A 16,228-nucleotide genomic window follows, 5' to 3' on the forward strand; every position below is an offset into this window, starting at 1 on the left:
TACTTTGCCATTTTATAAGAAGTGAAGGAAATATTTATTGTCTTCAGTACTCTCCGAATTTATATAGGTAATTTTGACATTACATGAATAACTTAACAAATGTTGAGCTTAACTCTTAGAATGCATAGCAATTGGAAAAGGAATAAATATTAAATAATTTTCAAAGCATTCCTTTTTTTCCCTTATAGTGAGAGATTTTTCTTGAGACTGAATAGAAATGGGCTTCCCAAAGCCCCAGATAAACCAGAACGACATTGCTCTCTCTTTGTGGTAAGTGAATCTTCTTTTGTTGACGAGGTATCTTCTTCCAGCTGTGCTTCGTATTATTTAGGAGAAATAAAAGATTGTGAAAGAACATAGTGAATTGATTAAAACTTTGTAAGTAACACATACATTGCATTAATGGCCAAAATTGTGAATACTGTCGTTCACAATTACTGTACTTCCCTTAGGGTATTATTGACTCCTTTAATTTTTCTGTTGGTGTGTTTTGGTGCTCCGATATGATTGCCAAAGTTCAGTAGCAATAGGGCTGAGCATGGCACCTGGTGTTTAATATGTGCTTCATAAATATGAGAGAGAGCCTGAATGAACAATGGTCTTTCCTTTTAAACATCTCTTAACAGCAGTTGACTCAAAGTTGATTGTAGTGATATTTTTAGAACAGAATTTGAATCATGTCAAAATTTGAATCATGTACTTCTGCTCTAAATATTCCATTAAGAATATTTATGTTGATCTTTGTCTTTCTGCTCTTGTGAAAATAATGTACTATAATCTTTAAGTGCTGGTGCAGATTATGAATTCTAAAATAACCCAACTTTATTTTTTGGTAGGATTTGGGTAGCAGCGAGCTAAGAAAGGACATCTATATCACTGTGCACATCATCCGAATTGGTAGGTACTGCACTTGTCACTGTTTTACAGGCAAATAGCTGAGAGGTCTCCATGTGCTTGTGTGTTTGTGAGTTTGTGTGTTTGTTTTGCTCTCTGGAATGAAATGTGAAATCCAGAAGCACAGAAATCGGGATTTGTTCTCTGGCCTCCCCAACCTCACATTACAACCTTCTCACCTACCATGAATAGATATTAATCTTTTTCTATGTAAGTTGTTAAGGAATTTGTTGTATTCCCTTTTGTTTTCTTGAATCTCCTAAACACATCTAATTCAAATATTTTGTATTTGTCCTTTTGAATTTTAATTTCTTATAGCATGAAGTAAACTTTTAGGACCTGAGTTTCCTACAAGTTGAGGAAAGCTTCACACCAGCCATCACTTTCCTAAGTGCAGAATGTTATAAAGCATTATTACAGAAGATTCTACAAAAAGAGGTTTAAGAGATGCTAAATACTGTATTATTTGAACTGCTATAATATCATAGCTCATTAATGGGTCTGAGAAGTCCTACAGGGAGAAATCAATATGGTTCTCTAACTTTGTTGACCCAGCTTCCCCCAAATCTGATTTGACTGTGAAAGCATGGATATAATGTAGCATTTATTAATATTTTGCAGAACACACTTTGGTATTCTATTTTCCCACCTATTTCCACCTTTTGGGTCAGAGCAGCTGGGTGAAATAAGGAATGGTGCAGCTTCTGCAGTGTTTCTAATAAGGCTGACCAGCCGATACTGGAAATGTGTTCCCAATTCTTCACTAACTGTGCTCCATTACTTGCAGGGAAATACTTCTGCAGTGCAGTAATAGCTTGCCATACAGACATGCTAAATGACCTTTAATTTTATAGTCTTTTAGTTTACGCATGCAACAACCACATTGTGCATTGAGAGAGACTATAAAAAACCTTTCATTCCAACATAGATTTCTCTATATATCTTGTAAAAATGTGTTCAGAATATTTGTTTTCATTTTAAATTATCTTTTGTATTTGAAAGATAGTAGAAATGATTTCAAAAACTAAACTGTGTTGCATTTTAATTTTTCCTTTATTTAATAAATAAGTATGTGAGAAAAAATTGTAAAGTACCTTCTAAAATTTTGGAAAAGTTGCAATCTATGTTGCTATGTACTTTTGAGATTAAAACCTCTGTCTGTTGGAGAATGATATGATACAGTTTCTTGTATAATTTACATATATATAACTTCAAATTTGTAATGCCAGTTGTTAAAATGTAGTTTGGGATATCTTTATGTAAAACTGCTAAAACTTGAATATAATCTGAAGCACTGAGAGTAAAAGTAAACCACTTTTGCTTTTGGAACTTTCTAGACAATATCTACATGATTTGGGTGAAAAAATAAAAACATGCTGCTGAGTGTGTGCCCTTCAAGCCCATGGTTCCCCTCTTACAGCTTCATTGCTGAGGCAACCACCTCAAAAGTGTTGCCTGTCATAGGGCTGCCTTTTAAATACCTGGTGTTTGATTAGTGCTTGCATTTTTTACTAAGATTTTATGGTCATTACACCATTCAAAATGAATGTTGATCCAGAAATTACCTACCTGCCTGCCTCTAGGTTTGCTAAAGATAAATCTCTGGAATTGTTGAAAGAAACTTGCAAGAAATTTTTACTGCTTGAAACTGAGGAGGAATGAAGTTAGGGTAAAATGCTCTAAGAAAGGTCATGACTTTGTCTGCCATCCTCCTTCGATTTAGTAAAATTGAGGAGTGGAAGATCGTTATCTTTCAGGGACAGATACTTCTTTTTATAGAATGTCCCTTGTACCTGCTTTATTGGGAAAAGGACATGCTGTCCCTCATTGGAAAGTTGGAGCAATAACACCTCAATGCTGGAAAATTATGCCCAGCCTTTGATTTGGAAAGAAGAGGAAGGAAAAAAGAGCAATTAATAGTTTTATATCCCCCTGCCCATCCTAAGTGAAGTTCTTTGAACCTCTCTGTTTCCCCTTTTGGCTTTTGGCTGGACTCTTAATATTTTATCTTCCCCAATTCCTCCTATCTTCCTTCTTGTGAATTCTTATTAATCCTGGAGTTGGGAACCCCAGGGCTGACACTGTATCATCTCATTGGTGTAATAGTTAGACCAAAGCCTCAGTGTGCAAAGCTGTAGTGCCACAGTGTCCTGAAAGGACACTGAATACTGCATGTCGAGGACTTGAGAAGAAGCAGCTTTGGAGGGAGCAAAGCTTCACTGTGGCAGAGATTGCAAGCCTCCCTGGAGCACCTTCTCAAGTAGTTCTGAGAACAGACCTTCTCCCACCCCCCTTATTTCTCAATCCTCCTCCATAGTTTTTTCTTTAGCACAGTACTAGAGGAAGGGGATGTTTTAAAAAGGACTGGTAGGTGTGCTATGCCCTTGTATAAATTGTAGGAAGCCAGAGCTAGAAGATTCCTTAGGAATATTCATGTTCAGTTTCTAATTTTTTTATTAATGAGTTTCTTTTCTAATATTAAATAACTTTGAAGCACTTCTCTCAGAAATCTCCTAATTACTTTGTCATCTTGCATGTACGAAGGAATGAGTAAGTGAAATAAAATTTGTATTTTAAATCATGATATTGATCAAGATTGCACTATTTCAAAGCACAAATGCTTTAGAATTAAATCAACCAATTTAAATATGACATTACAAGATGTTTGACCTGTAGGCAGAAATTATATTAAAATTGTGTATATTTAAATTTAGCTTCAGACTATAGCTTAAGGTCATGAAAACATGATATTTAAAACTCTTACATTTTGCATATCTAAAAAGTGATTGATTTCTGTTGTCCATTTTTAAAGTTTTGATTCTAACCATAAAATAAGAGGTTTTCAGGATTTTATTTGTAAGCATTTCCCTGAAAGTGACATATTGCACATATAGTTTTCCATTTTTCTTTAGTAGTGATGAGTAAAAACCCAATTGGATACTACCATCCTTTTGGGAGATATATATATATATATATATATATATATATATATATATAACATTGGATTTTGGAAATGCTAGAGACATCTTGATATGCTATAGAATTTTGCTCAGATAGAAACTACTTATGGATCTGCTGACCAGCATCTAGAGACAAATTTGCATTTTTTCTTTTTTTTTTTTGCCCATATTAACTTCTTATATTTCAGCTTCAGTATACCTTATGCTTTGGGTCTTTCAAATAATCGTGGGAATTAAATATGAATAATAAATTAAAATAATGATAACATATTTTCAAATAAATGACAATTTTCAGGCTTGTAATAGTCAACACAGTCCCAGGGTATGTCAGTAATGAACCAAGTTATCCACAGCCTGCACAGTGAGGCAGGGGCATGCTCATTTGGTCACCTGTACTTACTTGTTATATTCAGTGTCTCTCCAACTGCTTTTTTTCAGATGTGAATTTTTTGAAATGGTTTTGTGAATAAGGAATTTTTTAGAAAATGGAAAATGTCATAGGTACCATGATTGCCTTTAATAAAGTGGGCCTTCTGGGATCTCTTCATGAATCATAAGAGAAGGAAAGTGGTTCCCAAACATGGGATCAGCTCTAATTTTCATAGTTTTATGGATGGCAGCTGAAGCTCAGAGTTCATGCTGCTTGCCCAAGGTCACAGAGGAAGGTGACTGGAGTAGGCAATCCTGAAGCAAAGTGAAATCTTCTTTTGCCCCCATCCTATGCCCTTTCCATCACCCAATTATGTTTTGTAGGACCTGCTTGGTGGTTCTGTGTGTCTCTGATTTGGATGCATCTAATCAAATATTTCCATGAGTCATGTTTGCTCTTTAATTGGATAGGTCGAATGGGAGCAGGAGAAAAAAAGAATGCCTGCAGCGTCCAGTACCGGCGACCCTTTGGTTGTGCGGTTCTTAGCATCGCAGATCTGCTAACAGGAGAGACGAAGGATGACCTTGTCCTGAAAGTGTACATGTAAGAAGCCTGAACATGGTGGAGCCTGGGTGGGCACAGGGGTGCATCTGGATCTTACCTGGATAATACTTTATGTGTGGAAGTGCAGAACACCACATGGGTTAAGCTTGAGTCATTTTTCAAACTCCCAGCAATCTGTTGACTTGCTGCAAATTAACCCACAAGTCACTCTTAGAAGAAATATGAAATCAAAAACCAATGTATACAGATGGTTTATTGATTGGGTAGACCATGTACTGTGCAGCATATTTCCACTGAATTTGTATACCTGGTATATCTTTCATAATTAATTAATTCATTCTTGGAAAGTGGAAATACTACACTTTGTAATAAAAATGAATGAGAACTAAGACAGGGAAGCTCAGGTGATTACCCTCCTACTCCATATATTAAACTGGCCTGCAGTAGAAAAGTACTACGAAAGTGTGCCTTAAACAACAAAAATTTATTGTCTCCTAGTCCTGGAGGCTAGTAGTCTGAGATAACATGTTGGCAGAGTTGGTTCCTTCTGTTGGCCGTGAGGGAGAATCATTTCCATGCCTCTTTCCTAGCTTCTGGTTGGTTGTTAGTGACCTTTGATGTTCAATGGCTTGTAGTTATTGCCATCCTGAGCTCTCCCTTCATCTTTACACAGCATTCTCCCTATGTGCGTGGCTGTCTCTGTGTCTAATTTTTTCCTTTTATAAAGACAATTGTACTGGATTGAGGCTCACACCAGTGACCTCATTATCACCTGATAACTTCTGTAAAGATCCTCTTTCCAAATAAGGTCACATTCTGAGGTACTTGAAGTTAGGATATCAACATTATCTTTTTGGAGGGAGACACAGTACAAACCATAATGCTCTGCTAAGAAAATCACTTGACATGATCCGAATTCTAAGTTAAATGATTTCTTAAATGCACATGGTTTGAGTCAGCCTACCCTGTTCACCTCCCCACACATCTGAGAATTGAGAGCTGAAGTAGAAAGACATGGTCAGAGCCAGTCCCCTGGGGTATCTGCATTCCTGTTTTGAGGGCCAATTCCTGGCTACCTCCACAAGCAACCTTGTTTTTGTCTTTTATTCCAGAGTTTGTGTTGCTAGATCTAACATATGCCAACAGTTTTTTCATATATGGTGGTCACAACCAGCCCACCCACTATGGGACACATACTTCAATTGCTTATATTTTACCCACTACAGCAGTGTTTCATGGATTTATCTACTCTCCACCAAGTGGTGACCTCTGTAGCAAGTTAGGTATTTGACCAAAGATTTATCTACATCCTGTGGCTTGGGACTGGAAATTCTCTTTATCCCTTCTTAAGAGGGATAAAACCTGTGACCTTGATTTTAAACTTGAAAACTTTTTAAGCTAGTGGGTAGCATAACTTGTTACTCTTTTTGTCACAAGTCAACCCTCATTTTTAACGGCTGGACTTAAATCTGTAGTAACTACCTTCTGGTCTCTCCATACTTTTTGGTGGGACTACAAACTGATGCAACCAGGCTGGAAAGCAATACATAGATTCCTCAAAAAACTAGGAATGAAGCCACCATATGACCCAGCTATCCCACTCCTTGGTATATATCCAATGGATTTTAAATCAGCATACTACAGTACTGCAGCCACATTAGTGTTTATAGTAGCACAATTCACAATAGCTAAGCTATGGAGCCAACCTAAGTACCTTTCAACAGATGAATGGATGAAGAAAATGTGGTATATATACACAATAGAGTATTGTTCAGCCATGAAGAAGTATGACTTTATGGCATTTGCTTGTAAATGGATGGAATTGGAGATTCTCATACTTAAGTGAAATAAACCAGTCCCCAAAAGTCAAAGATTCAGTGTTTTCTCTGATACGTGGAAGCTAATCCAAAATAAAAAAGATTAGAATAAGGATCAGTGGAGTAGACAAAGGGGATTGAAGGGAGAGGGAGAAGGGATGGGATAGGGAAAGACAGTGAAATGAATCTGACCTATGTTTCCTATGTGCATACATGAATGTACCACAGTGAATCTCATCATGTGTACATCCACAGATGGTTTTAAAAAAAAAACATAAGTAAACAGCAGAAGGATTAATAGAGTAGAGGTCAGGGAATGGGGGAGGGGATAGGAGGAAGAAAGGGAAAGGGGAAGTACTAGGGAATGAATTAGAACAAATTTTATTCCACGCTTTTATAATTATGTCCAAATAAATTCTGTTGTCATGTATAACTAGAAAGAACAAATAAAAAGGAAGAAATCTATAAGTAATATTTCCAGATTTTGCTGTGAGTTTTAAAACATCATTTATTTGAAATAAAAATGATCAGTAACGGCCAACCTTTACTGTGTGCTTTACCAGGGACTCTGGTCAGCATGTTAAGCCTATTTTGTCATTTTTTCTTCAAAACAAACTGTGAAGCAGATGCTGTAATCTCAGTTTTACTCATAAGGGAACAGTTAAATGACTTGCTCAAAGTCATGCATCTAATAAGAATGAGAACCAGATTTGAAATCAAGACTGTCCAATACCAGAACTAGAGCTCTCAGGGTATCAGGCTGTGTTCTTCCAGATGTTACTTCATACTACTATATAGTAATATGATGATGGTGGTATGTGCTGTTGCTTTTTATGAAAATTGAAATTCTTTGAAAACACAGTCTCTTCTTAGAATAGTCTTTCCAGGTGTGGGTTGTAAGGGCCATGTTTATCTTACCACAGGGAACACTGAGGGGCTGACAGTTACATGCATCACCCTTGATTATGCAGTCAGATGAAGGAGACCCATGAATCCTGGCTCTGCCTATGGCAGACATTCACTCTCATAAAAATAAATAGTGCTGGTCTTTGTGGTATTTTATTTTCTGATTTTTTTTAAGCATCAAATAAGGCTTTGGGTAATTCTTCCTAGAAGAGAAATCCCTTAAAAATGACAATTCAGCAAATCATGAGGCCATTTCAAGAGAATACTAACCAGTCAAAACAGTCACTGCACAATAGAGAGGAACCAGGAATTTAGTAAAACACTCCAGGAAGTGCTTGTTAGAAACAATTTGTAAGAAATTTCTAAATGTTAAGGTGACCAAGCCCCTAGTCTATCTGGCACTCTTAAGAATATTAACAGATACCTTGTCTGAGACTAAAAGGGGGCTTTTGATTTTATATGGAGTTTTTTGGTGTTATTGTTAAAGAGCATATGCTCTAGAGTCACTTAACTATCTAATAGGGTAGTAACCCTTCTTTCTTCCTTCCCCACTGGGTTGAAATAAGGAAAGTGGAAGCCAATGTACTAAGTGGCAATTGATGTTTCACAATTGGATAGGTGGGATGGCTTCTTCTATCTTCCACTGTATACATTGTTCTCCAGCATTTTTTCTCTTTGGGGGCTGCTTTTAATTTGTGAGTTCATCCCAGCTGTTGCTTTGATGAGGTAGGTGGCCATGCCTCACCAGGCGTGGGCATTACTTCTCATCTTAGCATAGCCATGCTAAAACCATCAGTTGTTTACAGCAAATTTTGAGGAATTCTAAGGAGATTTAGGGAAGTACCTTGTAGTGTTCATAACAAAAAGAGCAGGTGTGCATTCAAGATCATTGCTTAATCCATGTTTCAGTAAAGTTTAACCAAGTGATTATTTTCATAGGTGTAATACAGAGAGTGAGTGGTACCAAATCCATGAGAACATCATCAAGAAGCTGAATGCACGCTATAATTTGACTGGCTCCAATGCAGGTGAGTACATGGAACTGGCTAACTTGGTCCTACACTTTTTATTTAGGCCTTTTGTTTAGGTCAAAAGGAAATAGTCAACCCCTTGGTTTTTTCTCTTTGTCTTCCTAATTTTAAAAATGCTCAGTAAGCACTGTGGTACATCTCCCTGTACTGTGTGTGATAGGCCTATAAGTATAAATTTTCAGAAAAAAAATGTATTTCATTCTGGCTCAAAACAAAGTTACGGATCTGAATTTGTTCAGTGGTACCAAGTCTTGAGACCTATAAATTTTTACTTACTACTAAAACCTAAATGATAGTATGTCTGGGTTCATGACTGTAGGTTTGATAAACAGAAGTCTGACAGGAAGGTCCAATTACAGGATGCCTCATTGCTGTAATCTGCTGTAAGCAGCATTATTGTACTGGGTAACCACCATACAGGTTCACATATTCAAGTGGGCTGAGGAAGTGATGATGACTGTGGTGTCACATAGATAAAATGTACATATGCTTATTCAGAGAGCAACTCATGTTCTATATGCCACTGTAAGTTATATGTAATATATGGCATGCAGACTTGTATTACAGTAGTTATACATCATAGACTATGTGACATTATATGGTGTAAGTAGATTATATAGCATATATAGTGACTCCTTTACATGTGATTATTAGCAAAAACTTGGTGAATATTGTTTGTGCCTATTCACCCTTCAGTCAGACATTGAAGCAAAATAATATGCATTTGTGTGTTTCAGATAATATTTCAAATTAAACAAGCCATTATTTAAATGGAATGCATTGTTTTTAGAAGTAATTTTTAAAGCTCTAGAATATAAATAGATATTTGTGTGATAGTCCAACTTTACTAGTAATTAGGAGAACCAGTTTAAATTCAGACCAGCTTTTCTTTTCAGACTCATGCACATCTCTCTAGGCCAATGTATCCCACAAAGAGAAAGTAACTGCAGCCAGAAGCCTTTGTGGTTCAATTTCTTGAGAACCATAAGGATCCACAGCTCACACATGTGGCAGCATTTCAGGCTAAAAGGAATGGTGAAGTCAGATGAAGAGTTGGCCTCCTTCTCCCAAGAGTTGGGGAGGTAATGGGTTATATTTGATATAGATGGTCATTTGCTTTGGCCAGGCCCAATATCTACCACTAAAAAAACAAGAGGCTTAGAGCTTCTGGATGTTGAGGGCAAGCCTCTAAAAGACTAAGAGGAGATAGTAGAAGTGTCTTCCATGAGTAATAAGTTTATTTTAGAATCTGCTCCCCATGCTTGTCTTCTCTTCTCCCCAATAAAGAATTATGGGAGTGCTGACTGTGTGTGGACCAAATGGTTTCACTTCAGTGCATCCTCCATAAGGTAGGAAATGTGCTACTATTTTAAACCTTACCTTACCAAATCTGTGGACTTCCACCAAATCCAATCATTCTACTCTGAACCTTTCGGTGTTTCTTGATACCTCTGACCACTATTTTATCATTAAATATTGAGCAGACCTGTGCTTCCAGTTCACTGGGCACTAGCCACCACCCACATGTGGCTACAAGGCAGTATTCATACTAGCTGAATGCAGGGCCAGGAGGAGTATTATAAGCTAGATGTCAGACTTTGAAGACTTCATATTATTAATAGAATGTACAGTATCCTGTTAGTATTGTTTTTATATTGATAACTTGTTAAAATGGTATATATATTGGGCTAAATAAAACATACTATTAAAATTATGTTTCTTTTTACATTTTTTAATGTGGTAAGTACAAAGTTTTAAATTTCACCCATAACTCATGATATTTTTATGGGACAGTGTTGTCCCAGGCCTGGTTTACATGATAACATTTTCCTCTAATTTATCTCATGCCTCACAAATAAGTTCATTATTTCTTGCTCCTTTCTTTCTGTCTACTGACTGTAGATGGGGGACTGTAGCTTTTGGGGAGCTAATTCTCTCCCCCCCATAAGTCCCATTACTCTCTATTTGCTTGCACTTGCCTTCTATGTGAATAAATAATTACAAAACTAACTGTCACCTTCTGAATTTTCCCCTGTGTTTCCTAACTTTCCTGTTCCCTGCCATCATAGATGTCCTCTTTTTGTGAGGAAGTGGGGTACTTGTGACTGAACTCAGGGGCACTCTACCACTGAGCCACATCCCCAGTCCTATTTTGTATTTTATTCAGAGACAGGGTCTTACTGAGTTGCTTAGCACTTTGCTTTTGCTGAGGCTGGCTTCGAACTCACAATCCTCCTGCCTCAGCTTCCTGAGCCACTAGGATTACAGGGGTGTACCACCGTGTCCAGCAAAGATGTCCTCTTCACTAACCAGGACAACTGCAGTACATTTCTTTCTTAACTTCTTCTTGGTCCTCTAATCCTTACCCTTTTTGAATATGCCCCACGCAGAACAAGACTCATCTGTTGTTGGGTTGTCTGAATAGGTCATTGTCCAAGCTCTGAGGTGATTCCCAGTTGCCTACTGGATCATAGTGAAGATCTTGATGATGAGCTTTAATTAAATCCCAGACAGATTCCTAATGCCACTGATACTGTATCCTGGAAGGCTTCTCTTAGGGGTCAGGGTTCCAATTAAACCAAACTACAGATTCTCTCTGCTTAAAGACAGGAATCACCTCTTTGAAAGTATAGTGTGTTTTTTTTTTTAATATTTTGCCAATGCAAGCAAGATATCGAAGGTATGAATCAGTTTCACTGGAATAATAAGAATATCATCTTCTAGAGATTATAGAAGGATTAAAAAAGAAAAATGTATGCAAAGTCCTTACCATAGAACTTTATACATAGTAAGTATAAGTGTTCACTTTTAGCTGTCATTATTTATCTCACTTTGAGCTATCATCTGGAATATTTTACCCTTTCCTCTTAAGTTACCTTGTTTCATTGTTTTTTAAAAATGGATAGGAAATAGTAGAAGATGCAGGAGTATAAGAAATTGAAGCAATTTCATCTCCTTAAGGAAAGCTTTTAGAATATTAGTTGGATTTTTGATAAGTTGGATTATTAAATCAACTCCTCCTACACTTTGTTTCTTCCATCTCCTCTCTACAGATTTGATTGCTAATATCTCCTTCTGGGATCCTTTCATTGTTTATTGTCCTTCTGATTACATAAATTACTCCAGGAGGGATGAGCAGCATATTCTACTTCCTTGGGGCCATTTCTCCTTGGAAAGTACTCCCCATGTTCCATGTGCTTTGTCAGCAATATTGACTTTACCAGGAACTGAGACTCCAACTGCTTTATTCCCTGATTCTTCATTTTTCTGTTAAACATTATACTGTAATGAAAACTGTGTTGCTGTCTTTGGGAAAAGTAGTAAAAAAAATCATCATCGTAGCATATAATGGCCTCATAGAATACTTTCCCCTCCTTTTGGTGTGGTGATGATGATTTTTTTGCTGTCTGCCATGATAATTATATGAGTCCTTGGCAACCAGATATGTGCTCATTTTACCTTGCTTCTGCTACAGAGCCCTCCTCTCCTGTTCTTATGACCTCAGCGCTTCTCCATCCTTCTCCAGTCAAGCCTGAGTCCCAGCCAGCCCTACACAAACTCCTCTGGTCTCTACCTGATCCCTTCTCACTCTTTGAAGCCCTAAGCTTAGGCACACCTTGCCCCAAACCTTCTCATTCTATAATACTGCTCCAGAGAAAGAAAGCTCAAAATGAACCTTTAAAAAAGGCTTGTATTCTTCCTACCAGAATTTCTGTTCTTCATTCTTGGTGGGTCATCGTTCTTGTCACCTTTATCTGTTTCCTTCTTGGGGAAAGGGAGTTACAAGCCCAGGTGGGTGTTCTGGATCCATATTGCTTCATTATGGAAAGGGAGGCACTCTAATGACTTCCTTTAAAATAGGAGAGGAAGCAAGAGTACAAGAAATTGAAGTGGGAACTTGGGGCGCCTAATGTTCGGTTATCACAGTGGCTGGATATTGTTGACTTCCCACTTTTTTCTTCTTGGAACAAAGAATTGATTAAATGGAAGCAGCACAAACATTTTCAAGAGAATTGAGTTCACTCAAAAAGTGCTGTTTTTTTTTTTCCTGCTTTTCCTCTGCTATTCTTTGGTTTGGTACTAAAAAAAGAAGAAAAGAAGAACTTTGAAATTACTTTGAAACAAATTCTGCCAGCTAATTTCCAGGCCCTTTATGCTTCATTGGTATCCTCCATATCTCTTATTAGAGTTGTAATCTTGTCTGTTTAATAGATGAAAGGATTCATCGATTAAACTGGGGTTTTTCCCTCTAACCTAAGACTTATGTTGTAAAGGTACATTAACCACTCTTTTTGTTGAGTTTAGATATAGGGATGAAATTGCAAGTGATCCAGGGAATTTTTAAAGGTAAAAAATAATTAATATATCTCTTCAGTTTGATTCAGTTAGGCTGAGTTATTTGAAATTTCACAGGTCTGCTATGTGGGAATTTGAAAATCCAACAGCAATATTTTGAGAATTTGAAATTCTAGAAGTATTTGTTAAAATGAGCCTGGTTTAGGTTTATAGAACAAATGTTTATTACAGTGTCACCTCTGATAGTGATTGAATTCTAGGAATGTGACTAAGCCAATATAATTAACTGGGACAAATTCAGTTCTTAGACTTGAGACAAAGTATATAAAAATCATTAGCAGTTGTTCATATCCCAAGAGAAACTTTAAAATATTTTATCATGCCTTCATGAATTATTATTTTAGAGTTTATACATGCAGTTTCTTTTTTATTTATTTTTTAAATACACTACAGCAGAATGTATTACAATTCTTATTATACATATAGAGCACAATTTTTCATATCTTTGTATAAAGTATGTTCATGCCAATTCATGTCTTTATACGTGTACTTTTTGCATTACAATTCTTATTACACATATATACCACAATTTCTCATATCTCTGTTTATAAAGTAGGTTGACACCCAATTCTTGTCTTTATACATGCACTTTGGATAATAATAACCATCACATTTCACAATCTTTGCTAATCCCCTGCCTCCTCCCTTTCCCTTCCTCCTCTCTTCCCCATCTAGAATTCATCTATTCATTCCATATTCCCCCTCCTTACCCCATTTATGACTCAGTCTCCTTATATCAGAGAAAATATTTGGCATTTGTTTTCTGGGGATTAGCTAATCACTTAGCATTATCATCTCCAATGCCACCCATTTACCTGCAAATGCCATGATTTTATTATCTTTTATTGCTGAGTAAAATTCCATTGTGTATATATGCCACATTTTTTTATACATTCCCCCACTGTAGGGGCATCTAGGTTGGCTCCACAGTTTAGCTATTGTGAATTATGTTGCTATAATCATTGATGTGTCTGTGTCTGTGTCCCTGTAGTATGCTGTTTTTAAATCCTTTGGGTATAGTCCAAGGAGAGGGATAGCTTGGTCAAATGGTGGTTCCATTCCCAGATTTCCAAGGAATCTCCATACTGCTTTTCATATTGGCTGCACCAATTTGCAGTCCCACCAGCAATGTATGAGTGTACCTTTTTCCCCACATCCTCGCCAACACTTATTGTTTGTTTTCATAATAGCTGCCATTCTGACTGGAGTGAGATGAAATCTTAAGAGTAGTTTTGATTTGCATTTCTCTTATTGCTAAAGATGATGAGCATTTTTTCATATTTTTGTTGATTGATTGTATATCCTCTTCTTAGAAGTGTCTTTACCCCTCACACATCAGATAGAGAACTAATCTCTGGGGTATATAAAGAACTCAAAAAGCTAAGCACCAAAAAAACAAATAACTCAATCAACAAATGGGCCAAGGATCTGAATATACATGCAGTTTCAACTAAAAGAAATCATATTTGCTAATCAGATAAACTTACAGAACCTTCTTTTTGCTTTCATGAACTGTGTGTACATAGTTATCTTCCTGACAATTGTACTGTACATAGGGAGAACAGTTTAGCTCTGCAGAAAGTGCATGTTATTATTTATTTGGCTGATGATTTTTGGAGTGTTAGGTTGTTCAAATGCAAACTGTCTACACATCAGTGTAATCACTTAATTCAGTGTTACAAAAATGATATAACTCTTAAAGATTTTATCATTGCCCCTAATTTTTTAACATTGCCTTTAGAAATTTTGCTTTCTAATAGCATTAAAATAAAAGTAGTACTTATTGGCACCACCTATTGGTTAGATTTATGGTATGTTATTGTTTTACTGATTTTTGGATTTTCCTAATCATTAATTTTTAATTCTTTGCAAGTTTTTAAAATAGTCAACTTATTCTAATTATATAAAAGTAGCAAGAATAATGCAAAGAATTACTAAATTCCTAAAGGTTAATATTTTATTACTTTTCCTTTATCTCCAAATATACCCCCACCATAAACACACATAAATTAATATTATTGAGTTGGTATAATTCTTAAAGATTACATCAGTACTACTGATTTGTATGTATATATATATCCATGTGTTTATATATATATATATATATATAAACATGTTCACATACATATTCTACTTGTATATTTGCATTCATTTTTCTGAACTGCTTGAGAACAAATTTCCTCTCTTACAAATTGCCTCTTTTATTTCAGAACATGGTAACATAGCTAGAGTATGATTATCAAAATCCAGAAGTTAACATTGATATAATGTTGTACAGACCTTATTAAAATTTTGACAATTTTAATAATAAAAGAAAACCCGGGCTATATTGCATGTGGTTGTCATATCTGTTTAATTCTTTTTTTCTAAACCATTTATCTTGACTGAAGAAAAAAATATAGTTCAAAATATGATACTAAATTAGACTCTTATCTATTCTTTAAAGCCACCAGTAATCTTAAAAACAAAAAATGACCTCATTGTTAACAAATAGAAGAAATGTTTAGAGCTTAATGGTATTTTTTAAATTACATTTTTCTGATTTTTATATAATCAGTAGGAATACTCTTTAGAAGGTTTTATATATATACACACACACACACACACACATATATATATATATACACACACACACATATAGAAGTATTTCAACAAGATAATATATATGTGAATATGGAAGTATTCCAATAAGTTCTTTTTAAATTAGTGATTAGAGCCATATATGCTTTTCTAATACAGGGAATATATCATCTCCTCACCCATCCTGAGTTCATGACTGACTTCCCTATCACAAAAGACAAATTAGTAAGAGAAGAGCATACAGATGTATTTAATGTAAGTTTTGCATGACAAGGAAACTTTCCTTAGAAGAAACAGTTAGACTTTACTGTTTTCCAATACTAATTTGTCATACAATGGGAAGTCATGGAGAAATATGATAAAATTATATTTTGTAATATAATTCCATATAATATATGATGGGAATATTTTATTATGGTAATAAATTGGAGGAAATGTAGTAAGCCCTGTTTATTCAGGTTCTTCTCTGCCAGACTTTTCATTTTCTGAGACAAAGATACTGTTTTCCTATGGGTATAAGGAGAGCGCCTCTAACATAAAATTTTGATGACCTATTTTAGGGGAGAAGAGCAGGGAAGGTAAGAGTAACTTTCCTGCATATATGATGTTCCTAAAAATAGTGTGCCATATTTTAGGGTAACATGTTCTAAGTCCCATCAGTATGCTATACACACACACACACACACACACATTCATTCTCTCTCTCTCTCTCTCTCTCTCTCTCTCTCTCTCTCTCTCTCTCTCTCTCTC

At 35.9% G+C, this 16,228-nt stretch overlaps 1 protein-coding gene across 4 annotated transcripts in view; it reads left to right on the forward strand.

The window, feature by feature from the left end:
* Positions 1 to 16,228, forward strand: part of DOCK4 (dedicator of cytokinesis 4) — a 446,200-nt gene that overhangs the window by 232,661 nt on the left and 197,311 nt on the right. For all 4 annotated transcript variants that reach the window (XM_081285589.1, XM_081285590.1, XM_081285587.1 and 1 more), the window contains 4 exons: positions 189 to 270; positions 837 to 897; positions 4,695 to 4,827; positions 8,451 to 8,539. In XM_081285589.1, coding sequence (XP_081141715.1) covers positions 189 to 270; positions 837 to 897; positions 4,695 to 4,827; positions 8,451 to 8,539 — 365 coding nt within the window. The remainder of the gene's footprint in view (positions 1 to 188; positions 271 to 836; positions 898 to 4,694; positions 4,828 to 8,450; positions 8,540 to 16,228) is intronic.

Source organism: Spermophilus citellus (genome assembly GCF_964194105.1).
Source record: "Spermophilus citellus genome assembly, chromosome: 3".
NCBI classification, from domain to species: Eukaryota; Metazoa; Chordata; class Mammalia; order Rodentia; family Sciuridae; genus Spermophilus; species Spermophilus citellus.